Here is a 25,508-nt window from a genome sequence, read left to right as displayed (position 1 = left end):
GATTTAGATCCCAATATATAGGATATCCAATTCTGTTTGGTGAACTTGCCATTAACCTATGTTTCGAATACATATTTCGTAGCTTATAAAACGAGCAAGCAATCCAAAAAAAGAAAAAGAGCAAGCAAGATATAGCAAATACTTGATGGGTAAAGTTTTTTTTAATGTAAAGTTTAGTTTTGAAAATACTTTATTAAGGTTTAGCAAATGAAGTGCAATAATTAAGTAATACAGTATCATTTTTTAAATACAAGGAAGCCAATTAACTTAATTGATATATTTTTTGTTCTCGTTTATCTATTCAACAAGTTAATAAAATTATTGATATTTATTTGTCCATTCAAAAGTTCAAGATTATATTAGTTATATTCTTAAATCACATAATAATTCTCAAATAATATTGAATTCTTACTCCAATATTGATGAGATATAGTATATGTATTAGAGTAGAATGGACAATATGGAGTATAACTAGAAATTTTAAAATATATAGTATATGTGTTAGAGTAGAATGGACAATGGAGTATAACAAGAAATTTTAAAATATATAGTATATGTGTTAGAGTAGAATGGACAATGGAGTATAACAAGAAATTTTAAAAATAATTTTAAGAAAGGTAAAAATATTAATTGCGCTTTGAAAATAAAAACATTAATTGCATTTCTTTAGCAGGATTCTAAATCAACTTCAGTATATCAAAACTATTAATTTTTCTTCTCATTTTTTCTCTGAATAACTAATTTTCATGGACCCCATGAAGTTTCATAAATACATAACATTTTTTTTGCCAAGAATATATATTTATTAACCAAGTGATAAAAGAAAATTAATATTTCAGGAATACAAAATTTGGACGTTTATATAATCAATGTCACTTGCAACAAAAAAGGAAACTACCAACAAACTCCTTCATAAAGTCTATGAATATAATATAGTATGTTGCTTTTGTAATTTAATTAAGTGTGATCCTTAAGGAATGTTGTTCGGTTCTCCTCATGTTTCTAGTTTTTATTGCGTTTGTGATAAGTAATCCATCCAGAAAACTTGTGTAATTCTATCACATTGCTTTAGAACGTACACCTAGTAAGTGTGAAGCTTTTGTATCTAGGTAAAAAATAAACTAAATTAATTCAAAATTAGTTTAAGAATTGATCGGATAATTAATTTGTTGAATTTAATTTATGAATTAAATAAAGTGAAATTAATTTATAACTTAAACTAGTTAAATAAATGAATTTTACTTTAATTATATATAATTCTACTCATTTAATTTATCTCATATGTGATCAATAAAATTCATTCCACTTTTTATAACATTGTTTTGTGAGGGGACAGATCTTTTTAAGTTAGATTTTCTCTCAAGGTGCATTCGTTTATCGAGAAAAAGGTTGAAAAATGAGAAAAATGAACACTAAAATAATGTGAGATCCATATTTTTACATTTTATTTTAATTCATTTTATTTATTTATTTTTACTCTTCCAAACAAATCCTTAAATTCTTTTATGTGAAAATTTTCACCATTTTTCTTTTTTTATTATTTAAAATTTCCTTCTCTCACTTTTAATCAAAAATTAAGATTTTACATCATAAAATGCCACGAGACAATATTCAAACTGGAGAGATAAAAAGAAGTAGAGGAAAGAACATGTTTTTTTTTTTTTTAAACATGATTCTCTCAGTGTGTATGATTGAGTTAAAATTGTGAAGAAAGAGATTTTTTTTTTCAAAAATGAGTGTTAATCTCACATTTTTTTTTTAATCTTTCACACAACCATACAAAACATTGGGCAACAAGAAATATTTAAAAGAAAAATGTACATGTACTCCATATACTGCTATCTTCAAAATCACCACCAAGGTTTGCCATGAATCATACCATCGTGACTGCATAGGTTCAAGTGAGCATCACTCATCGTCCATAGGTACAGCATTCAAACCAGTTTCACTTTTTCCCATAAAATATGAACAATTCTATCAGTCCGTACAATCAAAAGAGTCACGACTTTTTATTTGCATTCAGGAAGTATACCACTACGGAGGTGGCCCTATAAATGTTTTTATTTCTTATATTCTTTGAATATTATTTGTCACTAATGAATTATATGTAAATATTGTTAACTAATACTCCATCAAAGAGACATTATTTACCACTACGGAGTATAACTTTTTTTTTTTTATCAATCTAATTAAATTTTACCGACATTATAAAGCTCTTAATTAATTTAGTTTTTCAATTACAAAATAATTGTATGATAAATTCCTTAAATTTTATAATAATTACTATAGAAATCAAGAAAATAATAATTTATAGTTTCAAAACTTTTACACTAATAATAACAATAATAATAAAAAATACTTTTATTTGATAAAATTCACATAAATTGTATATCATCCAATCTCCATCAAATGAATTAGAATGAACTGATTTATACTTCATTCTACTCAAGATCTAAAAGCCACTCACTTTGAACCATTGAATGGAAATTGAAAGACACATAAGTGACAATAATTAACATAATTTACGGACAATACTATACCAAACGCACTTCTCAACTTGCAATCAATCTATTGGCGAAAGTGCTAATGTAACTCATTTTGGGCATCCCATATTTTCAGCAGATTCAGCGTCAACACGGAATAATTATACGGCGATTAATAATTATGTTCACAGACACTACTATAACAAACAATAATAACTTTTATTACATGGTAGCTTTAATTTTTCTTGCTCAGGCAAAATAGTGTCTTCTTAAGACATTTGATCAAGAAATTATAAAAAATAAAATATTTATTATGTAAATAATATCATAATGCAAAAAATCATGAATAATATAATTTTTCGTCTCTTAATAAAATATTTATTTTTTAAGTTTTTTAATAGAAGTCCAAAAATAATCGTTAGCATTTGACGTTTTTTCTTTGTTTGGCGTAATTAATTTAATTACTACCTCTATCTCTAGTCCTAATAAACAATCTAGTATAAATCATTAAAACTAAGGAAAGTGGTGATCAAACTTAATAATATCATGGTAGATTTAAATTTTATTCCAAAAATATCCTTCAGTTTAAATATTATAATTATTGATTTTATTTAATGTTAATAATTATAGTTAAATAAGTGAGTGTCTAATAAATAGAATTAATAAAAGAAATTAAGAATATAAGAGATATTTAATTTTGAATAAGTTAGAAAATTAGTGATGCTTATAAATAAGATTAAAGAAAAATATGTTCATATACCATAGGAGCTAGTATTAGATTACAGGAAGGAAGGAGAGAAGAAGGGACAACCAGGCACATGGCGAGCAAATAGTTATATATATGGTTGATCTATCTTTAGTTTAGCCTCACACACAAATCTGACTTATCGGTTGGTCCCTTCAACCTTGGCCTTTCACTTTCTCTTCCTATCTCTCTCTCACGTTCACATTCCATGCCAGTGTTTTAGGCAGCACCCCTTCATATTCTTTCAACCAGACACAGAGCCAGAAAACCCTGAAGAAGCCAGAGTCAGAGAGAAACAGAGTAATACTGTACACATATACACCCTTTTCATTCTGTTTTTTTTTTTTTTTTTCTCTCTCTCTTTCATTATCCTGTCTGTTATCTTTTGTATTTGTTCTCTTCTATCTTGTTCTTTCCATCTTGCAAATCTAGATCTCTTCAGATTTGAATGCCATACTCTGTTTTCTTCTTCTTCTTATTTTTTTGGTATCTTTGAATGTCCTTAACGCTTCTTGTGGTGAGTGTGGCGTGTTTATTCTGTGTGTTATCTTTGAAGCTCCTTTCTCTTTTTTCTTTCTTTCTCATTTTATCATTAAACTTGAGAATGGTATGAACCAAGTAGCCGGATTCATCTATTGTTATATTTTTTGTTGAGTTGAAACAACCCGTGCTAATTAATCCACATGTTTGGTGGTTGCTTTGTTATATACTCGAGATGGGGTTTCTTAGATTGTTGGAAAAAAAATCAAAAAATGATTTTTTTCTGTTTTTTTTATTGAGCTGGGAAATCAGCACACCTTGTTTCCGTGTTTTTTCTCGGTTGTCACACTTGCATAGCCATTGGTGGATGTAACTTGAGAGTTCAGACAAAACACAGTGGATCGGGTATCACTGACACATGCATGATGGGAGCTTTTCGTACGTGTGAAGAAAAATGTTTCACATTGGTGGCTTTTCCTTTTACGTAGAAGAAGGGAATATGACACAGTATGGTGTGAGATCCAGTGCTTCATTTTCCTTTTTGTGTGGAAAGGGTCCTCACAAGAACCGATTATTGTTGGGGCCCAGTGTCATGTGAACATCTTAAAGGCAATGTGACATGGAATGGAAAGTAACTAGTGTCGGTGGAAGTATCAGATTTCGTTTATTAATAAGCCCATGTCGTTTTAATGCTTGGTGACTGTGTGTGGAGTATTGACCAGCTGGAATTAATCATCAATCTCCTTTTCCTTATTTCTATTTTTTATTTTCCAAAATTGGATCTGCTATGGAATTTGTGCCTTGTTTCTCAGGTCAGGTTGATCTGATTTTATTTTTGGGAGGTGGGGGTCGGTGGTTTTTAGTTTTTTTTTAGTGTTGTTATGAGTGCTCAAGTTGCTGTTAATCAACCTTTGTTTGTTGTCTTTTCTTGGTTGTTGGTTTTTGGATCATGTTGCTTTTGTCAGTGTTCTGATCTGAATTGTTGTGGCCTTTTCTTCTTTGGCTTCTCTAGTTAGATGGTGGAACTTGAACTTAAAGGGTATGACAATTCAGATCAAGTGGTTTTTTTTTTTTTTACCAAATTTAATTAAGTCATGATTCTAGTCCTTGGTTCTTTTTTTGAATTCTTATTATAGGGGTGGTTAGAGTGGCTTTTCTAAGTTCCAGGTTTCCTTTTTCTTCAATCACCTATGATTGGAGAATGATGATTCCTGACACCTTGCTTTTCAAATAATAAAAAATGTGTATATGAGTAGGTGGAGGAAGTGGCATAGTTGCATTGCACTGAAGTTTTGTATGTTGTGTTTCTGCAGATAGTGGAATATTTGTTGGACCATGAAGCATAAAGATGGAAAACCGATTAATCAGCCAAATAAGAACCGGGCTGTGACTTTGGCAGTCACTTTAATTGCTCTATGTGGTTTTTCTTTCTATCTGGGAGGAATCTTTTGCTCTGGAAAGGATGGGGTTGTGGTTAATACCATTCAGAAGACCCTTGATTCTCCTAAGCAATCCTCAGGTTCTCTGCAAATTAAGCCAATCAGTTTCCCTGAATGCAGCATAGACTATCAAGACTACACTCCATGCACAGATCCAAAGGTATTAAATGGTAGTCATTTGCTAATACTGTAGGATTTGTAGAAGAATGTTTCATTGCTGATTGAGCATGCATAATTTTACAGAGATGGAGAAAGTATGGTGTGTACCGGCTTACTTTGTTAGAACGCCATTGCCCTCCAGTTTTCGACAGGAAAGAATGCTTGGTTCCTCCCCCAGAGGGTTACAAGCCTCCAATCAGATGGCCAAAGAGTAGAGATGAATGTTGGTACAGGTATGATACTATACACTTCATGATGAGTTAAATAACAAAAGGTTCGATTGATTTAACTCATTTATGTAGCTTGCTACTGCTATCTATGACTGTGTAGTCCACTTCAGCTTTTTTGTTATACTAATGTCAGGAATGTGCCATATGACTGGATCAATAAGCAGAAGTCTAACCAGCATTGGTTGAGAAAGGAAGGGGAGAAATTCCTGTTTCCAGGTGGGGGTACTATGTTCCCCAACGGTGTTGGTGAATATGTTGATTTGATGCAAGATCTGATCCCAGGAATGAAAGATGGGACTGTGAGAACTGCCATTGATACTGGTTGTGGGGTGAGTTTTACTTATATCTTATTTTTCTTGAGGTGTTTTATTTCATTTAGCTAATGATGGCAATGCAACATTGCAATTCTCAACACTCCTTAAACATCAACTTACTCTAGTTCACTCATTTAAATACTAATTAATTTCAGTTACAAATTTCGATCAGGTGATAGACAAGGAGTGCATCAATTAATCCACTTAACTCTGATTTGTTATAGGTTGCTAGCTGGGGTGGTGACTTGTTGGATCGCGGGATTCTAACAGTTTCTCTTGCCCCAAGAGATAACCATGAAGCTCAAGTTCAATTTGCTCTAGAGCGTGGTATCCCAGCTGTTCTTGGTGTCATTTCTACACAGAGACTTCCTTTCCCATCAAACTCCTTTGATATGGCTCATTGCTCCAGATGCCTTATCCCATGGACAGAATTCGGTAATTCTTCAGTGCATATTGGATTTTATTGGTTAAACAGAAATCATTCTTGTTTATGCTATATTGTTATGAACTTTGCCTGCATGAAACTGCTTCACAAATCTGGTGTAAATGGTGTGATTCTTTCTATAATGATTTTTAATTGGCATCTAGTTTTGTCAGATCGTACTAATAAAAAAATTTAGTACTTTGCATTTTTGTGAATGTAAAGGCAACACATTTTATGATTTACTATATTTCCCTGAGTTGATGAGTGATCATTGATAAGATGATATACAATATGCCCTTGATCCTGTAACTAAGATTTCACATAAACTCAGGCAGACAATTTCATTCTAATTATGCTGTTTATATGTCTTGTTAACTGCTATCCAAGCTCAAGCTAAATTTTCATTCACTATCTGATGGGGATGGATATTCATGTATGCTTTTAGGTGGTATTTATCTCATGGAAATACACCGTATCCTTCGTCCCGGAGGATTTTGGGTTTTGTCTGGTCCACCTGTTAACTACGAGCACAGGTGGCGTGGATGGAACACAACCATTGAAGACCAGAGATCAGATTATGAGAAGTTGCAAGAATTACTTACTTCAATGTGCTTTAAATTGTACAATAAAAAGGATGACATTGCAGTATGGCAGAAGGCTAAAGATAACAGTTGCTATGAAAAGCTGGCCAGAGAGTCCTATCCACCACAGTGTGATGACAGCATTGAACCAGATTCAGGATGGTACACTCCACTTCGTGCTTGTTTTGTGGTTCCAGATCCAAAATACAAGAAATCAGGCCTCACATACATGCCTAAGTGGCCTGAACGGTTGCATGCTACCCCTGAAAGGGTCACAACTGTTCATGGTTCTAGTACTAGTACTTTCAGTCATGACAATGGCAAGTGGAAAAAGCGCATTCAGCACTACAAGAAGTTGCTGCCTGAACTTGGCACTGACAAAGTTAGAAATGTCATGGACATGACTACAGTATATGGAGCTTTTGCTGCAGCCTTGATCAATGATCCCTTGTGGGTCATGAATGTGGTCTCATCTTATGGTCCCAACACACTCCCTGTGGTTTATGATCGTGGCCTTATTGGAACCTTCCATGATTGGTAATTTTGAAAATTTAAAATTATGAAGCATAAGGTTATTATTTATGAATGTATTTGTGTTAATATCATATGGTGTGGTATTTATTTTGAATTTTATTATTTGGTAGGTGTGAAGCTTTTTCAACATATCCTCGAACCTATGACCTCCTTCATCTTGATGGACTCTTCACTGCTGAAAGCCACAGGTGAGTATGTGAACTCATTTACTCTCATTAGTAACATAAACATGGAGACACTCACTCTAAACTTAGATTTTTGAATATGTTTCTGACAATGGTTGTTTTGTTACTTTACAGATGTGAAATGAAGTATGTGTTGCTGGAAATGGATCGAATTTTAAGGCCTGGTGGGCATGCTATCATTCGAGAGTCCACTTATTTTGTGGATGCCATTGCTACTATTGCCAAGGGTATGAGATGGGTGTGTCGCAAAGAAAACACCGAGTATGGAGTTGACAAAGAGAAGATTCTGATATGCCAAAAAAAGCTATGGCACTCATCCAACAACGGTTCAAGATGACAAACTCTGGAACCTGTGCAGTGGTGAGAGGGGGTGGCTACAATTGTAAATCCAGAAGCAGAAGCAAAGGGAAATGGATTCAGAGCCACCATCAACTAAACATTGATTCATTCTATAATATAGAAGCCAAGAATCGGTCGAGTTCAAATTTATCAAATGAAGAATTGGTAACTCAATAATCTGATCTTGTTAAGTTATATAGAAAATTTTCATATAGATACTATTCTTTATATGGCATCAATTGTATCAGCTACCACTCTCCTATATCTATTTTTTGTTGTTGTTGTTGTGTAATATCCAAGTGAATTCATGTGAGAAATGAAAGTTTTAATTCCGACAGAAAGCATATGATATGCTACCTATACATAAATTGGAATTCCGTACCAGACAATACTACAACATTTTGTATTAATATTCGCACTCTATAATCATTTAATTCAATGTCGTATTATACAGATTTTATTTATGGAAAGTTAGTTATTGAAATCGTAATAGAAGTGGATAATTGAATGCGAAACATTTACTATGTAGTAGTGGTTAAGTTGTTGTGTTATCAACGGGTCGTTTTACTTAACAAGATGATATATGGCATGAAATATAAGTTACTATGTGCACTGTTTTGGAGTCATTCTCAACCCAAAAGTATTGTTTCTCACTACTCCACGACCACTTTTTAGGTGCATTGTTTTAAAGCACCGATTAGTAGCAGTTCTCCTTGACCATCGAACTTTGAGTTGTGCAAGGTTTTGCACCATCCAACGTATGCAAAGAGGCATATTTACGTAGTGTTGGACTAGCCAATGCTAAAGTGGAAGCTAATTCAGTAGAACTAATCCTAGTTAGAACACTAAGTTCATGACTACATTTGTTTTCAATTCTGAATTTTCGCATTGCTGGATAGATTTCCCCGAGTGTGGTTCAAGTTCAACCTTATAATGGTTTGACGTCAATTTTAATCAATACATATCTTTCAGCTCTAGCCAAGGAAATCGAGTATGTTATGTTTATTACTTTTTTATATAAGATTTTTCTTTATATTCCATTTTATAATAAAATTAAAAAATGTACATTTATGCAATCTTTATTTAGCCCAAACTAAAAAAATATTAAAATAATGTAATAATTCGTGAGAATAAATAACATTCCGTATGGAATTAATCACTAACATGCTCAGCTTCATCCCTCAGGTGTAATTAGGCATCACCTATAAGAAATTTTATCAGAAAAAAACTAACAAGTAACATTTGTCTATATAAAAAATCTTATCAGCAACCCAAAGTTTTGTAAATGAAATAGTCGATTGCTTTACTATTAGAGTGGACTAAGTTGACAAGAAATTACACTTTAGCTACATTGGCACCTTTGGGTAGAGTCAACTCAACCAAACCCACCAGAGTTGTGGTTTTTCCATGCGTTGAGCAAATATGTGCACTTAAATCTTATACATTGTTGGCACTTAAACCTTGTGGCTTCAGATTGGATGCACAAGCCACAAGGTTCTACAGCCAGGACTGATGCCAACTGCCAACATTGCCCACCTTAGCCCGAATAAATAAACAAATATTTTTTTGGTATGAGAAAGAGAGCAGAGAATTTTTGGATCCAAAACAAGGCTAACAATGCATATGATCATAATGCAAAATTATCATGGCAAGAAAAAATATGACAGGATTCAAATTTTATAAACAACTTTGAAGTGTGAAGTGTAAATGGCCAAATGCTCTCTCATAGTAGCATATTTTTTGAAGGTTAAATACACTTTGCCCCTGAATTGTAGGCTTATGTTAGCTGACCCCCCTAATGTTTTTTTTCCTTGTATCACTAAACCCCGAGTAGCATGGTCCTCGTTGAAAACGTTATCTCAAGTTAAAAAAAAAAAAAAGAAGCTTTTTGAATATGAAAAAAGCTCCGAAAAAAAAATTGGTTTTGGAGGTGTGTTGAAATTGAAACAGAGAACAGGCTCATGGATTCCTTTGATTCTTTGCCCCTATTTCATGGTCCAGAGCGTTCATTGGTTTCTTATGTTTTCTTCCTTATCCAAATATGCCAACCAAAAAAGTAAACTCCTCTCATTTGTTTTTTAGAGCCTTTGCGCTGTATGTGATGCTTAACATGAGTATTCCTCCCATAAGATTTTTTTTGGGTACCTACTAAGCTACTGCAAAGATAAACTACTGCTAATGAAGGTACATGTTGAGAAATCTCACTTCTGCTGGCATGCTTATGACAAATGCTACCACCTACACGGCCAATACTGAAGAGCAGCCTCTTTCAACAAGGGAAGAAAGAAGCTACAGTTGTAAACTTAAGGTTGCTTGCGTCTGTTTTGCAGATTCACAATCTCAACTTCTCTGAAAGCGAGAGAAGAAGAAATAAAAGGGGTTGAAGGGACCATCAACAAGACATCAAACATATTGAAAAACTTGCAAAATGACCAAGTATTGAGTTTCATTGTCATGCATATTGAAAAATTTGAAGCTCCCTATCTTGCCACTATGTATGGAATAAATTTGGCATTTATGTTTCTATGCATGTAGTTTTGGATATGATACTTGATGAGTGTAAAGTGAAAACATGGAGCAAAGGGACTCCTCGCTGTGAAGTGCTAGTGATTTTGGTGTTTAAGGCATTTTATTTGAGTGAAGTGCATGCAAGTGTGAAATGTAGCTAGCAGAGGAATTTAGACCATGAAGATTATGGATTAAATCCACCAGTACTTAGAACTCCCCACTGTAGGATAGCAATAGCATTATTTTTTTTTAGCCCAGGTAAATCCAGGGTATAACTTGTACAATCTTTCCATTTTCCAATTTGGTACAATCTATTTGTTCATGGATATAGGTGAAGGGAAGGCGAGGTCAATTTTGGACATTCAGAAATCACTGGCCGATTGAAAAGATATGAATGTACCTATGCTTTTTGAGCTTTGGTACTTGGAAGGTATCATAACAAAATATAAAAGAAATGTAGAAGGCAGCCATTTGGCATTTTTAGAAATTCTGACATAGCAACTTACATGGCAGTGTTACAGTCAGCCTGAATGTATATATTAAAATAGAATTCATCAAGCACTAAATGTAAAAATTACTATTATCAGTCATGGTTACACATAGTAAGAAGTTATCCATTGAAACCAATAAAAAATGAAGAAAACAGTCAGTAACACTTATTGATCGATCACATTAATAATGGAAGGAAAAGTTGAAACATGTTTTTGTTTTTGTAAATTTATCTGGCTCAAGTGTTTTCAGACTTACTTAAAGAACTAGAATACACAAATGGAGTGCTTATAATGTAACTAAAAATAATAAAAGTAGTAGATGTGCTATGTCATATATTTTTTTGACTGTTTATGGATTTTCTCCCCACTTATGTATGGTGTTCAACTTTTCTATTTTTTCTAGTGATATGGGACTTCACCTCACACGTCAACCATTAAGTCAAATTCAGTTACGCTTAAACCATGCAGTATTCTGCTCTTGAAGAAGGTCCGTGACCACGATGGTTGAATTCTCTCTGCACCCAATTTCAAACATCAACATATACACTGTGCAAAGGACTCGATGCAATTTTTCATGGACAGTTTGACACATTAAGGAAAAAAAAAAAAGCACTCATTAGTATCCTCTCATCCCAAAACTCTTGAGAGTTGAGGGAGGTTCAAGGGTTTCCAGTACTAGCTCAGCGTTAACATTAGTACCTTCTGAATTACCCCATGACAAGTTTCAGCGATTCAGCTTCTTCTTACTAATAAAATTTGATTGTTTAGCATCCAACCCATAGCCTGACTTTGAATCTACGATGAAAGTGCTCAATGTTCTTAGATGGCTCAGCATGCCAATATTGAGAGGCATATCTGCTATTGAAGGACATCTATAAATCACAAGATGTCTTAGATCCTGTAATGGTGTCAAGTCTTTAGGCAACAAATTATGCGACCCAAAATATTCCAGTTTCAATATTTGCAATTTCTTCAACCCACAAATAAAATTAGGCAAGCTTGTGACAGAATTTCCATGCAAATTCAAGTATCTCAAATATGTTAAATCCTTGAGTGGGGATAACAGAGAAGAGCTTGTGCGTAGTGCTCGGAGACAATGGATTGATGGCAACCAATGATTATGTCCAAGTTTAAATCCAAAATCAAGAAAAGTCCCGCAAGGATTCAACTTTCTTAAAGGAAACCATATTGACGGACTCATTAGAATTTAACAAGAGTAAATGATGAACTCTACTTGACAAATGAGTCAACCTTATATGATCATGAACCACACATTCTTCACCCATTATAGACCGGGCCAGATCATGAAATAGATCATGCATCTTGAAACTTGTAATGATACCTAACCCATCTAACTTTGCTTCTTGAAAAAATGATCTATTGTATAATTTTCTCCGCACTTTATTTCCAACATCCTCCACCTCTAAATTTCCTTCAGATTTAATAAATCCATTAGCCATCCAGAGATGAATTAGTTCTTCCTTGACAATTTCAAAATCTTTGGGAAAAATTGCACAAAAAGAAAAATATCTTCCCCAATGACAACTCCAAATTAAAATAGCTTAGTTTCAAAGCACGCATGATAGAAGTTTCCTCACCAGTGATGGAACTTTCTTCCCGAATATTCCAAAACTCACTTCCCTTTATATTCTGCCATTGTGTTACCTCAATTTCATCACACAAAAGGCTTCCTAGTGTTTTGATTGCAAGTGGCGAACCAACGCATTTTCTCACTATCTCTTTGCCGATTGCTACAATCTCTTCCCTCTCTTCTCTATTTGGTCCAAATGCATGATGTTTGAACAATGACCAACTGTAATCTTGAGACAATTTTATCAAGCGATAAGCAGGGTGGGTTTCCATGATGGACGCAACTTGCTCAAGTCGAGTAGTGACCAAAATGGTAGCTCCTTTGGTTCCCATTTGTTGAACTTTTTTTCTCATTGCTTCTAAAGTATTGAGGTTGTGATTTTGTCCCATGCCACATTCTATGATGGATTGCAGTATTGTCTTTGTGTTGAAATCATTAGAAACACAAACCCAAATAGTCAAGTCAAAATTTTGGCATACCCTATCATCATTGAATACCTATTTGGCAAGTGTAGTTTTTCCAAGTCCACCCATGCCAACTATGGGATAGATGGAGAGGTCTTCACTATTACTAGCATGTTCCAGAAGAAACTCCACAGTTTTCTCTCTATCTTGGTCTCTACCGTTGACTATGGGCTCAGTAATGATAGAGGTAGTTTGGCGTCAATAACCATCCTCTCCTTGCTTTTCTGTGACACTGGTGCGTAATTCAAACATGCGCCTTTCTTCATTGATGTCTTGGAATCTTTTGGTAATGTCTTTCATCCTCTTGCCAATACAATAATGAAAAAGAATGTTCTTGAGATGGACATGGGCTAATAAGCATGAATTATGCTCATCAGAATGCACCCTTTTGGATTGTATTGAACATTCATCCAAGATATCATCGAGCACATATGCTGCATTTGTTAGTTTTTGCAGCCAATCCTTCAGTACATGGCCTGTTACTTGCTTTTTCTCAGCATCTTTGAGAACAGCACGGATTGCAGTGAGATTGGTGCAAAGCTTATGAGTCTGTTGGCCAACACCCCAAAACATAGTAAGTTCGTCTTGGACAAAAGATGGCAAGTTTTCAATCACAGTTCCCAGCAAAGCCTCAGCCATTGGTAGAAACCAAAGCTAGAATAAACGAAAAAGCTTGGTGATGATTTTGGATCTGGACAAGGAAGTATGAAGAAGAAAGCTATAGACGAGTGAATAAGAATTTCATTGGAAAGATCTTTTGCAGTGATTTAAAAAATTATTAATTTGCATTGACTAACTATTGTTGGAGTCATTTGTTGCGAGCGATGGCAAGAAATCTAATGTTAATTCCACCCTTTTTGTTTTTGTTATCAAGGAGTCAAGAAATTTAACGTTAATTCCACCCAAATTAAGACTAAGTTTGTGTTTGGTCTTCTGTTTGGAATTGATTCTCAATATAAAAAAAGTGATTTTGAATATATTTTTATATATTTAATTTTATATTGAAGAAGAATTTAGAAGTAATTCTAGATTTAAAATTGATTTTGAGTAATTTTTACATCTAAAATTTTATATTAATTTTTTTTAATTTAATTTTATAATAAAATATTCAAACATAAGATACATTATCTTAAAATTAATTTTATTAATGTTGATCCAAACAAACACTATAAATCTAACATAACAATCAACTCCTTGAATTTTCAAACCTTATATATTTGTCTATATATCCTAATTTTCTTGCACCTCTAACCACAAAATGACTCTCGTATAATAATAAATTGTTAATAGAATAAATTTGTCATTCACCTTGTAAAATAAAAAATAAAAATAGCATTGTCATCTTTGGTTACTTACAAGAGATAAATATATGAATAGGTGAGAAGAAATAACTAATGAGATAAGATAGAATATTAGAATACAACAAATGTATGATGAAAATTGATTGTGAATTACAACCTAACCTAGACGACCAATCAAGTAGCCAGTGGCCACTATCCTGACCGAACTTCATCCATTATTGAAGTTTCTGTCCCAACTTCCCAACATTATACACTGTGCACTCCTACATTATAGGGAAAAGCAAAATGCTCTTGACTTATATGGTACACAAAAATTGATTAGTTGAAAGACAAACAAAATTAAATAAGATATGATAAAATATAATTTTGACTATTATTGATTTGGGAAAATAATTTGTTAATATATTAATCTTATAGCTAATAAATTTATAAGAGAAAATTTTTCCATGAGAAGTTCATTCATTGTTATTAACTATCAATAACATCCCGTAAAAAAAACTATCATTAACATGTTTATTTACATTAAAATGCTGAATTTAATGTAAATAAACATTAAAGTATAATATAAAAACTTTCTTTCTTATAGGAGGTATAGATTTTAAAATAAAACTAAGTGGAAAATACTAAATTAAATAGTAAACTAAACAAATGAATTGAATAAAGTATATTAAAAATCATATATACTGTGTATCATTTATTCATTTAAAATAAAATTTATTTTAAATAATTAAAATATTTGATTGATTTAAAATTATTGTATCAGACATTAATTTAACCATGAACCAAAAAAAATAGTAATGTAACAGTTTCAAAATTTTATTGTACATTTTATTATATTTGCACTAATTAATTTATAATAATCTTGAAACTGATGATTTTGTTTTTTTTGTAATCATGCTCCACGAGAGACATTTCCATTAAAGTTGAGAGGGATTATTGGTGGTAAAATTAAATCTGAATTTTTAACGGAACTATATACATAAATCTCGAACTTAAACAATTAAATAAGTTGAAAAAATGTCACATTACTTGATTCGAGTGCTTGGTAGTTGGTTTTATTTAAGAAAAAAAATATTATTCTCTCTAAATTATGGATTTTAATTTTAATATAAGAGTATATGTATTGATTTAAATTATTACAACGGATATGAATTGATTTGTTTAAGTATTTTTGTTTTGAATAATTTATAATAATATTGAAATTATAGTTGTTGGTAATTTTTAAAAAAATATTGTAAATGAAAAAAATAATAGTAACATTATCATGTATTCCATGATATATGGTAATAAAATTTTCTTTTCTAATTTCATGTAGTTTTATATAAAAACTTGTTATAGTTAATTGTAAAATATAAAAAAAATTGGCATGTGTTATATGTGACATAAATACTTTCACAAAATCTATATCATGATTAGATGTCACGTGAACATGTGTAGTAGTATAATACAGTGATCATTTGATACTACTACATTAAAATGAAAAGCCATAATTACACTTACATGAGTGGCAAAACATCACAATTCACAATAGCTTTTAAAACGTGTACCTGATGCGTTCCGTACTAATAGTAACACTTCTAGCTCTTGATTTCACTTTATTTGTTCTTTATATAATTTTTTATTTTAATTTATTTTTTATTTCAAAATATTTAAAATTTTGCTTTTTTCTAATATTAATTTTTAATATTTGAATTAATAATTAATCACATATACTTATTTTATATAACTAACATTTATAATGAATAAACACTTCTGAATATACAAGTTATATTATAATTAAAATTTGTGATGAATAAATATATTTTAAGTTTTAACATATAATTATATTTTAAATTTAGGATAAATAATTTATATTGTGATATGAGGTTATTTTAATTATTTATTTTTTAAAAAAATAAAAATGATAAATTGAAAGAGATAACATATTAAGAATTTTTTTTGAAAATGCTTTTATTAAAAAAACTCAAAAGCACTTTTTTTATCGTTAAATATAGTTATTCTAATTTAGACATAAAGTTTTAGTTCTCTAAAAAAAATCCTCTAAAAAGTTTTTTGTCTTAATCTTCGTAGACATTTTTATATTTTGTTTGGCAGTTCATTTGAAGATGTATTTAAAATTACCCTCGTTTTATCTTTAGTTTTTCATCCTCATGATTGCTTATCATTTTTTTTAATCTATCGTCTTTTATCTTTATCTTTAAATTGAAATTTAGTATTTTTTAAAAGAGATTATTTATAGTGAAAATCAAACTTATATAACAATTTAAATTGTTCATCAGAAATCTAATTATAATTTACATATTTAAAGATATTTTATATAAAAACAAACGTCTATATTGTGACTTGTGAGGAGAAGGAGAAATTAGCCTTTAAAAGTAAGATACACGTCTTATTCTCCCTTTTCAAACTAATTATTGTGAGGCAAAAAAAAAAAACTTTTAGGTAAAGGAATTGTTAAGCTAAAAACTACCAAATAACTTTTACTTTTAACTCATTTTTTTTAATAATTTAAAAGTTACTTTATGTTAAATTTTAAAATAAGAAATTTTAAATTAAAATTAAATTTGTTGACGTGTTTTCCTTTATTTTTCAAAATGCATTTAAATGCTTAGTTTTTATAGGAGAATAATAACTTCTTTTACTTAGAGGTTATAAAGAGGTGAGATTTGATATTTGAATATTTTTTTCAGAAACAATTACCATAATTATTATAATATAAAATAGATTATGTTAAATGCTTACTTTAAACCATATAAATATAGAATTTAAGAATAAATTCTATCTTTACTTTTAATTTAGACCTCAATATTAATTTAATTAGAATTTAATTAAAATGTATTTACATCATCATTTAATCAAAATCAATATGTATATTAAATTTATTAATTTTTATAATAATAATTTAAAAGATATTTTTATAATATTTTTTAATTATTTTTTATTGTTTATGCCAGGAATATCTCTAAATAGATAGAGATATATCGATTCATTTTGAGATATATAGATTATTAAAGTAATTTTTGTGACTATAACTTATATTATTAGAAATAAAACTCAATCCGTAAGCATAAAAAAATACCTAAAACCCAATTATTTATTAACTGAGTTAAAATAGTTTTTAATTGATTAATAGTTTAAACCTTTTATACTATATATTTTATGTCCCGGGTTATATTTTATATTTTTAAATAATTTACTTGCAGTCACTGTTAATCCAAAAAAAAAAACATACATTAAAAAATTAAACACATATTTTCACTAAATAAATCATTTTGTAATGCTATGCTATCTTATATCACTAATCTTATGAGTTTTTTTTTTTGACATTATACATGCTATGTAATATAATGTTTTACATTACATATATTACATATTATATAAGAATGAAACTCATTCAATTATTGTCTCCTTATGTATACTTGTACAATATACTAAATATAACTAATCAGACAAAACAATAATAATAAAAGTTACACAGTGCAAGAAATTTAACTCAATTTTAAGAATTGAGTAATTAATGATAGGATATCTCAAGTTGCACAGTCTTTTTTTTTGTGATTTTAAAATTAAAATAAAAATGAAAGGAAAGGGTAAGTATGAAAAATTGAATTAAGAAAAGGATGAATGTGAGGTGGAAAGAATATAGGGAAGATGAGGGATGACGAGGCAGTTGTACCCACGCGGAGAAGACAAAATATAAATAGGAGTCCAAGACAAGGCGGTGACTAAGGCCCAGCCAAAAACGCATAAATTAGGTGCGTGTTGTGAATTGTGTGAGCCAAAGAGAGAGAAAGAGAAGAAGAAGAAGAAGAAGAAGAAGCTCTGGATTCCACCTCTTCCCGTCCTTCGAGACGGTTGTTGTGCTGCTTGCTCTTCAGGTTTCTCTCTTTACTCTCCGTGTTTTTTTTTTGTTTCAGATCCGATCCGATTCCCTTCGGATCCTTCCGATTAACTTTTCGCAATCGTTATTGCTTTAATTTCGCGGTCGTTTCTGATTTTTCTTTTTGTTTTCGTGAATTTCGTGAGGTTTTTGACGGCTGACAATCGAGGAATTGAATTTGTTTATTTTATTGATTTTGGATGTTAGAGGATCGTGCGTTGGTTGAATTTGGTTTCGGTGATGGATTTTGAGGGTTTGGTTTTAGTTTTGTGGTTATTGTTTGTTTCTTTGGTGTTAGATAGGGCTTGGAGATAGGATTATGCTGTGCTGATCGAGGGATAGCTCCTGGAGTTTCATATTGATTGTAATGGCTAGTTATGTATGCTATTTTCTGTCTTCGGTGATAATTATTTTGGTTGAATTAATCGACTCAATCAATTCCTCGTAGGCTGTTTTATGGGGAGAGATTTCAATTCTGGAATTTAATTTACGCAAAGTTATTAGACTGATAATTTGCATTTTTATCACTGGAAAACTTTCAGACTTCCTACACGATTTTCAAAGGTGTAAATGCAATTAATTTTACTTGCTCATAGACTTGAAGTCTTAATATAGCTGTTTTGTTGTGGCATCTGAAACTATAAGCTGTCTGATTTCATGTCATTCCAGTTTTTGTTGAGATTTTTATTTATTGATTATGTATTGCAGACAAATCTGACATGGATTTACTAAGATTTGTCCATGTTCTTGCGTTCTAGGTTGACCTGGGATTGAATCTAAAGAATCTTGATTTACATTTTGAGATATGGAGGGAGTTTGTTTCTGGACAAATTGCTACCAGTATCGGTTTTTTGCATTCCAAGAAGTGCTTGATTGGCGAGTTTTCATCCTTGGAGATTTTCTTCGGGTTTCCTTTGTTAATTGCACTTAGGGTTCTGCTCCGCTTTAATGATCAGCACAGGGTACGTGATGCTACATTCTTCTGATACAGGTGCTGCATCTTAAGTGCACTTGTACAAGTAAGCGCTTATTCTTATTCTTTGCAAAACTCCGATCCAAAAAGAAGTTTCTTGATAAGTGTTCCTTTGGCAGTGCATTGCTGACCCAACATTCAGTTAAAACTTTTGGTAAATCTTCTTCTTGGGTAAGATTTCTATCGTGTAGACCTCTATAACATCATCATCTGTTTCAACTTGAAAAAAATTGACTTGGCCTATTTTTGCTTCTACAGGGCTGAAGCATATAGATTTGTGACTGAATATTGGATTCTGCCTGCATCTTTGAGTGAAGCATTTGCATTGAATCAGTGCGGACTGTAGTTATTGAAATTTGTCTCCTTGTTGCTCTCGATGGGTATTGTTGCTGACAATACATCAGTTACCGGATGTTTCTGAAATAAATCCTACATAGATTAGATGAAGTAGACCTTACTATAGTTCTGAAGTCTTGGGTCAAGGTGATTTTAGCTAGAGAGTGATGCTATCGCTTTGATCAGCCATTTTAGTGGGACCTGAGAAGTGTCAGTATGATCTCTGGTTCTTGTTCATTTCTACCACCTTTGTCCTGCCACTATTTCAAAGCCGTGGGTTTATTAATGAATAAGGCTGAGCAGCCCATCCATCTGAAAGTTTCTGCTTCCATGCCTTCTTTTGCTATGACAGAAAATTGATGGTGGATTTTGCTGGACCAGCAGGAACCTGTTAATATTTTATACGCCTCTGAGCATCATCTACATGAGATAAATGCCATTTATCCTTAGTGTTTTTGTTTTCATTTGTTGAATAAAGGAAGTGCTGCTTTGTGTTCCACGGGAACAATGGAGAGGTGATTTCTTTCTCTTTTTGCAGAAGTTACTATAGTCCCCCTTGTTTATTGTTAGTTTTTTTTATTAAAATTACCTGCAAATACAGGTACAAGTTAATTAAGGAAGTTGGTGATGGGACTTTTGGGAGTGTCTGGAGAGCTATTAATAAGCAAACCGGTGAAGTTGTAAGTATGCTTTAACTGACATGATAAAGGTATCTCTATTTCAAGTTGGATGTTGTCCTAAATCCTAATAAGTTGTAAAATTGCAGGTTGCTATCAAGAAAATGAAGAAGAAATATTACTCTTGGGAGGAGTGTGTAAACCTGAGAGAAGTCAAGGTTCCACATCTTGCCGAACTTTCTGTAGCCTTATTTGTCATTCATTGTTGGATATGTATATAATTATTCTCTAATTTTCCTTGTTGACAGTCATTACGTAAAATGAATCACCCAAATATTGTGAAGCTGAAGGAAGTTATTCGAGAAAGTGATATTTTGTACTTTGTTTTTGAGTACATGGTGGGTGACTAAACTACTTGGTAGAGAAGAGCTGGGTTGGTTGATGCAAGATCTAATTTACTAATTTTAATGTCAATTTTTGGGTGATGTAGGAATGCAACCTATACCAACTTATGAAAGACAGGGAAAAACTGTTTTCTGAAGGTGAAGTTAGAAATTGGTGTTTTCAAGTTTTCCAAGGCCTTGCTTACATGCACCAGCGTGGATACTTCCATCGCGACCTGAAGCCTGGTACTTATTTTTTATTTCATCCACAATCTGGTAGATTATGGTTTAGGATGAACTGGGTGTGTTCATGTATATTACATAGCATGCAATGTATATTGTCTTAGCATATTGTTCTCTTATTACTAGTTCTCTAGTTTTATCTAGTTAACGTGGTTATATGCATTTTGTAGTTTTGGCCTTCTAAATGCTAATTAATTGAACAGAACTCCCTATTGTGAGAGAATGACATAATATTAAAAAACCGATAGCACAGTCTACTGCTTATATTTTTATTACTCTGTTGCAATTTTTTTTACTGTTTTGATACAAAGGTGTGCTGCATTTTGCAGAAAACTTGCTGGTTACCAAGGATTTTATCAAAATCGCTGATTTTGGCCTAGCCCGAGAGATCAGTTCACAACCACCCTACACTGAGTATGTCTCCACACGATGGTACGCGCCTTCATCTTGCAATATATCACATTCTGTGTTTTAGGTATTTATTAACATGTATGATGGCCTTTCCTGTGTAGGTATCGTGCTCCTGAGGTGCTGCTTCAGTCTTATCTGTATACCTCTAAAGTTGGTGAGTGTCTGACTGGGAGTTTGGGACTAACTAATGGTGTCATTTATGTTCTTCACTAACGCTTTCTGCATTGATGATGATGATGAGTACCATTCTACCATTTTGTTTATTAACATTTCCCCCCCTTCTAGACATGTGGGCAATGGGTGCTATAATGGCTGAGCTTTTCTCTCTTCGTCCTCTTTTCCCAGGTGCCAGGTATTTAGCTTCTCACTTACTCCCCCCCTCCAAATGATGGTTTTTAACTGAGAAAGAGCAAAAATAGATTTTCATCATGGAAAACAAAAATTTAGCAGCTGGAACTAATGCAATTTATAAAATCTCATGTCATCTAATTTGACTGCACATTCTTTTTTAAAAATATGCCATTGCAAATTGTTATGTTTTTTCTTTGCTGTAAATCAAGTGGAATCATGCTCTAAAGCAGTCCTGATTAGCAACTGGATGCTGTAAATAATTATGTTTCTTTCATTGTGACACATGCAGTGAAGCGGATGAGATTTACAAAATATGTGGTGTGATAGGCAATCCAACCTTTGAATCATGGGCGGATGGACTCAAACTTGCAAGGGATATTAACTACCAGTTTCCACAGGTTAGATATATAACTTGGATCTTGCTATTTTTGGTAATTAGCCTCTGGGATGCTATTTGCTTAATTAATGTGCTAGGTGTAATCACATTTTACTCAACACTTGTATGCTTTTACTTTCTACAGCTTGCCGGTGTGCATCTTTCTGCTTTAATTCCGTCTGCTAGTGATGATGCAATCAGCCTTATTACAGTAAGTCGTTTTTGTATATTGCTTAGCTGTGAAACACTGATCAATAAATTGTGTGTAATCCTTGTTTTTTTTCCTGTTTTCTTCGCTTTAATGTAGTCACTTTGCTCCTGGGATCCCTGCAAGAGGCCAACGGCTTCAGAGGCACTTCAACATCCTTTCTTCCAGGTGGTCTCTTAACTAGTTGTTTTTCTTTTCATCAAGAAACTTTATCTTTTCTTATACTCTTTATTTTTCTGTAGAGTTGCTTTTACATTCCTCCATCCCTTCGCAACAGAGCAGTAGCGAGAACTCCTCCACCCGGTTTGTATTTATTTATTTTGTTTGCTAGGGACGTGCTTTTTGTATAATTGTATGGAGATGAATTGTCTCTTTTTTCTTCTTTTTTTTCTCCAGCTGGAACAAGAGGAGCACTGGATCAGCAAGGAGTCAAGAGATATTCCGGTGCTTTACCTACTTCAAAGCTCTCCAATAATTTTTCTTCCATGAAATTACATCCTCCTTTAGCTTCAGGTGACCCAATTGGTTTTACAATTTACATATTTACTGATTAGTTCCATGAATGTATGCACGTTTTTTTATTTTGTGTTTGATGTGGACCAACAGGACCACAAAAAGCACACGGGTTGCTGAAAAGAAAAACGTTATCATCATGAAAAGAGCATAGTAAATTATTTTACTATTCTACATCGATTTTCTAAATAAATTACTCAAGCTTATCATTCTTAGACTTGATATATATATAATAACTGTATCGGGCTGGAACAGTCTGTTCCTCCTTAATATCTCGATCAAGTGTCAAAAGAATTTCCTGTTGCTACCATATAGTATTCATCTGTACATGGTGATAAATAAAGCATGAGTTTTCTTTTTTATATCAGAGATTTCATAAAATGGGCTTTCTATGAAACCCCAACTACCAATCCTCACACGAATTGCTAGAAGATCCAATGAGTCCAACATTGATTCCTTTTGACGTGTCAATTGGGCAAATGCATCCATAGTGACTAGGGTGGATATCTGGTATCCGAAAACTTGCAGTTTGCCCTGTCAATCCTCCAGGGTCCAAATAACTCAGTTTTCTCTCATGAACTATTTGGGTCAATGGATTAGTTTGATCCAAAACTTGAGATAATGGATGTAATCCAAAAAAAGATTCATAAGTAAAGGTTATGATGTTCAATACAGAAAAACTTCAACTGTATGTCCCAACTCCAGTGACAGTTACTTTTTAGAACATTTTTGCCCCGTTATGTCTCACAGTTAGCAAGTTGATGGCCGTGTTTTTACTTATGATAGCTTTCTCTTTTTACTCTTTAGAATTCACAATAAGATGATAGAAGCGTGCCTCGTCTAAACCAGAAAGGCTCCTAGGTGCCATGAGATGCTACTACCCCCAGTCCCTTCTGGCGCCTGGCCTCCGTGCCTTGGACGCACCTATTGGTTACCTTGATAACTTTGGGTAGAATTAAATTATGTTATTCCATTTGGTTTAAAATATCAGTGTTTAAGCAGTGAATTATCCATTTTTTATTTGAATGACTGCTGAGCAATATAAAAGCCTTTTCCCGTTGGATTATATGTACAATAAATAGGGTCGTTTTTGGTTTGACATACTCGTTTCATAATTTTTCTTGTGAAGAACTAGGTTCTCATCCAATTGAAAATGTTACAGGTGTGCAACGGAAGCTGGATATGGTAAATCAGGTGAGTTGTTCTCTCAGCATTCTCTTCTTGCCACATCTCTCACTGAAAAGCTCTACGCATGCTTTCTTTTTACACCATGATGTCAAGAAAATGAAAAATCCAATTTTTAATACCTCTTTATAATGCTTGATCAGATGTTATTTTCATTTAATGTAATGCTCTGGTTCCTTTCTTAAATCCCTCTATGCAATGCCAACAATTTCTCTGTTTCTTCTTAAGGATGGAATTAAGAACGAAAAACCAATGAGGACTACTAAACCAAAATATCGTCAGCCAGGAAAGGACAGCCCAAGTAAGCTTTTCAGTCTCTGATATTCTTAATTATTGTTTCAAGAATTCTTTTATAGATGATCACCAAAATCGATTTGTATTAATTATTTATTTTAGTATTATATCTTTGAGAGAAGTGGTTTCTTCTTTTCCCTAATGAACTAAAAAAGATTTTGTGTGGATCTTATTGTTTATGGAAACTTATATGTTGGTTGTTGGCAGCTTCTATGAACAAAGGGAGGTCTGTACGTGGGGTTTCAGAAACAGCTGAAAAGTTGGGCAATTTGTCTGTTTCCAGTCGAAGACAATCAATGGGGCAACCTCGTCCTCCTCCACCAATGAAGGCTGGAGGCAATTGGATTTCTGAATCTGGAAACTTCATCCTTGGGCCCGCACAGCAGATTCCGACTGGAAGAACTTTTGCAAGAAAAGTTGCCTGATGACAAGTATGAATGAGTAAAATGTGAGTGATGATGATTCTATAATGCTCAATGATGTGATTGTGAATGTATCCTAATATCAAATAAAAATAAAAATAAATGTATGGTTAGACATTCTGATGACTTTGTCGATGTCTAAACTACAAAACTAGTACTGCCCGTGTGTTATTACTTGTTGGTAATCGTTTCGTACTTTTGGGACATACAGAGCTAAGTTGATGCTTTTTACTATTACTATAAATAAATGCTATTTGTATGATGTGGAATGTTCTACAGCTGTGACATGACATGATACACGCATTGGGTCGAGGTGTTCATAAATCTTGTCTATGTTCTCTATAGATGTTAATATTTTTGTGAAGACTTGGGATACCCAGAAATATTTTGATTTTTTTCATATTCCAGTTTATCACTTGATCTGGTGAATCTTCTGAGTTTTCTCTATATATTTTTTGTTACTTGAAGAATACTAAATAATATTTATTTGATATACCTAGCAAATACTTTGTTTTTTTTTTTCTTAACAAGTATATCGACTGGTTTATTTTTTCTTTTTTTTGTTTAACCCGTATAATTAGCACATCATTAATGGGGGCCTTGTGAGCCTTATCTAAATGGTAACTTCTTGATTCCTTAATGTGATAAATTCGCTAGCCCGTCAAATCTGTTAGCAATGGAGATCGCATTACCTTTTTTAACCGAATCAGTGTCATTTATCATTTGGCAATTTTTGCTCGAAACAATCATGGTGAGTGTTGTTCACATAAACGCAACCCTAATAATTATTCTCGAAGATTTTCGTAACTTGACTTGTAACTACCTCTTCCAATATTACGACCTACGTTTTTTTTTTATTTACAAAATTTTTGTTTCTGTTTATAGTTATTTCAAAGTTCAAGGGAACATTAGTAATTTTTATTTTTTACTTAACTTTCAATTAATTTATTCACATGCGTTTACTGTGAAATAGAAATGAAAAATGATAAAATAATTTTTTATAATTATTTTATTTAAATAAAAAACATTTCATTTCTTGGTTTACCTA

At 32.4% G+C, this 25,508-nt stretch overlaps 2 protein-coding genes and 1 pseudogene across 11 annotated transcripts; 2 read left to right on the top strand and 1 right to left on the bottom strand.

Moving 5' to 3' along the window:
• The first annotated feature begins 3,245 nt into the window (after nucleotides 1-3,245).
• Nucleotides 3,246-8,368, top strand: LOC114418325 (probable methyltransferase PMT20). 4 transcript variants are annotated; one of them, XM_028383618.1, is made up of 8 exons: nucleotides 3,246-3,528; nucleotides 5,022-5,307; nucleotides 5,391-5,539; nucleotides 5,670-5,865; nucleotides 6,075-6,285; nucleotides 6,720-7,392; nucleotides 7,500-7,577; nucleotides 7,689-8,368. In XM_028383618.1, exons 2-8 carry the CDS (start codon nucleotides 5,044-5,046, stop codon nucleotides 7,909-7,911), a joined length of 1,794 nt encoding a protein of 597 aa, XP_028239419.1. In that variant the 5' UTR covers nucleotides 3,246-3,528; nucleotides 5,022-5,043; the 3' UTR covers nucleotides 7,912-8,368. The 4 variants fall into 4 exon arrangements, with proteins under 4 accessions (XP_028239419.1, XP_028239427.1, XP_028239435.1 ...); XM_028383626.1 differs by having other exon boundaries at nucleotides 3,246-3,536; XM_028383634.1 differs by lacking the exon at nucleotides 3,246-3,528 and adding an exon at nucleotides 4,026-4,520.
• A 2,428-nt stretch (nucleotides 8,369-10,796) lies between these two features.
• LOC114418317 lies at nucleotides 10,797-13,787 on the bottom strand (annotated as a pseudogene).
• A 4,197-nt stretch (nucleotides 13,788-17,984) lies between these two features.
• Nucleotides 17,985-24,824, top strand: LOC114418277 (cyclin-dependent kinase F-4-like). 7 transcript variants are annotated; one of them, XM_028383597.1, is made up of 19 exons: nucleotides 17,985-18,146; nucleotides 18,907-19,110; nucleotides 19,241-19,275; nucleotides 19,380-19,972; nucleotides 20,059-20,137; nucleotides 20,224-20,292; nucleotides 20,383-20,472; nucleotides 20,565-20,703; nucleotides 21,030-21,132; nucleotides 21,213-21,265; nucleotides 21,397-21,463; nucleotides 21,752-21,860; nucleotides 21,984-22,049; nucleotides 22,146-22,214; nucleotides 22,289-22,349; nucleotides 22,443-22,559; nucleotides 23,722-23,753; nucleotides 23,973-24,045; nucleotides 24,246-24,824. In XM_028383597.1, exons 4-19 carry the CDS (start codon nucleotides 19,965-19,967, stop codon nucleotides 24,461-24,463), a joined length of 1,353 nt encoding a protein of 450 aa, XP_028239398.1. In that variant the 5' UTR covers nucleotides 17,985-18,146; nucleotides 18,907-19,110; nucleotides 19,241-19,275; nucleotides 19,380-19,964; the 3' UTR covers nucleotides 24,464-24,824. The 7 variants fall into 7 exon arrangements, with proteins under 7 accessions (XP_028239398.1, XP_028239373.1, XP_028239389.1 ...); XM_028383572.1 differs by having other exon boundaries at nucleotides 19,241-19,292; XM_028383588.1 differs by having other exon boundaries at nucleotides 18,907-19,167.
• Nucleotides 24,825-25,508: the final 684 nt, after the last annotated feature.

Source organism: Glycine soja, chromosome 1, assembly GCF_004193775.1.
Source record: "Glycine soja cultivar W05 chromosome 1, ASM419377v2, whole genome shotgun sequence".
Taxonomy (NCBI): Eukaryota; Viridiplantae; Streptophyta; class Magnoliopsida; order Fabales; family Fabaceae; genus Glycine; species Glycine soja.
Note: the sequence above shows the minus strand (reverse complement) of the source record. Positions and strands in the feature narration are given on the sequence as shown.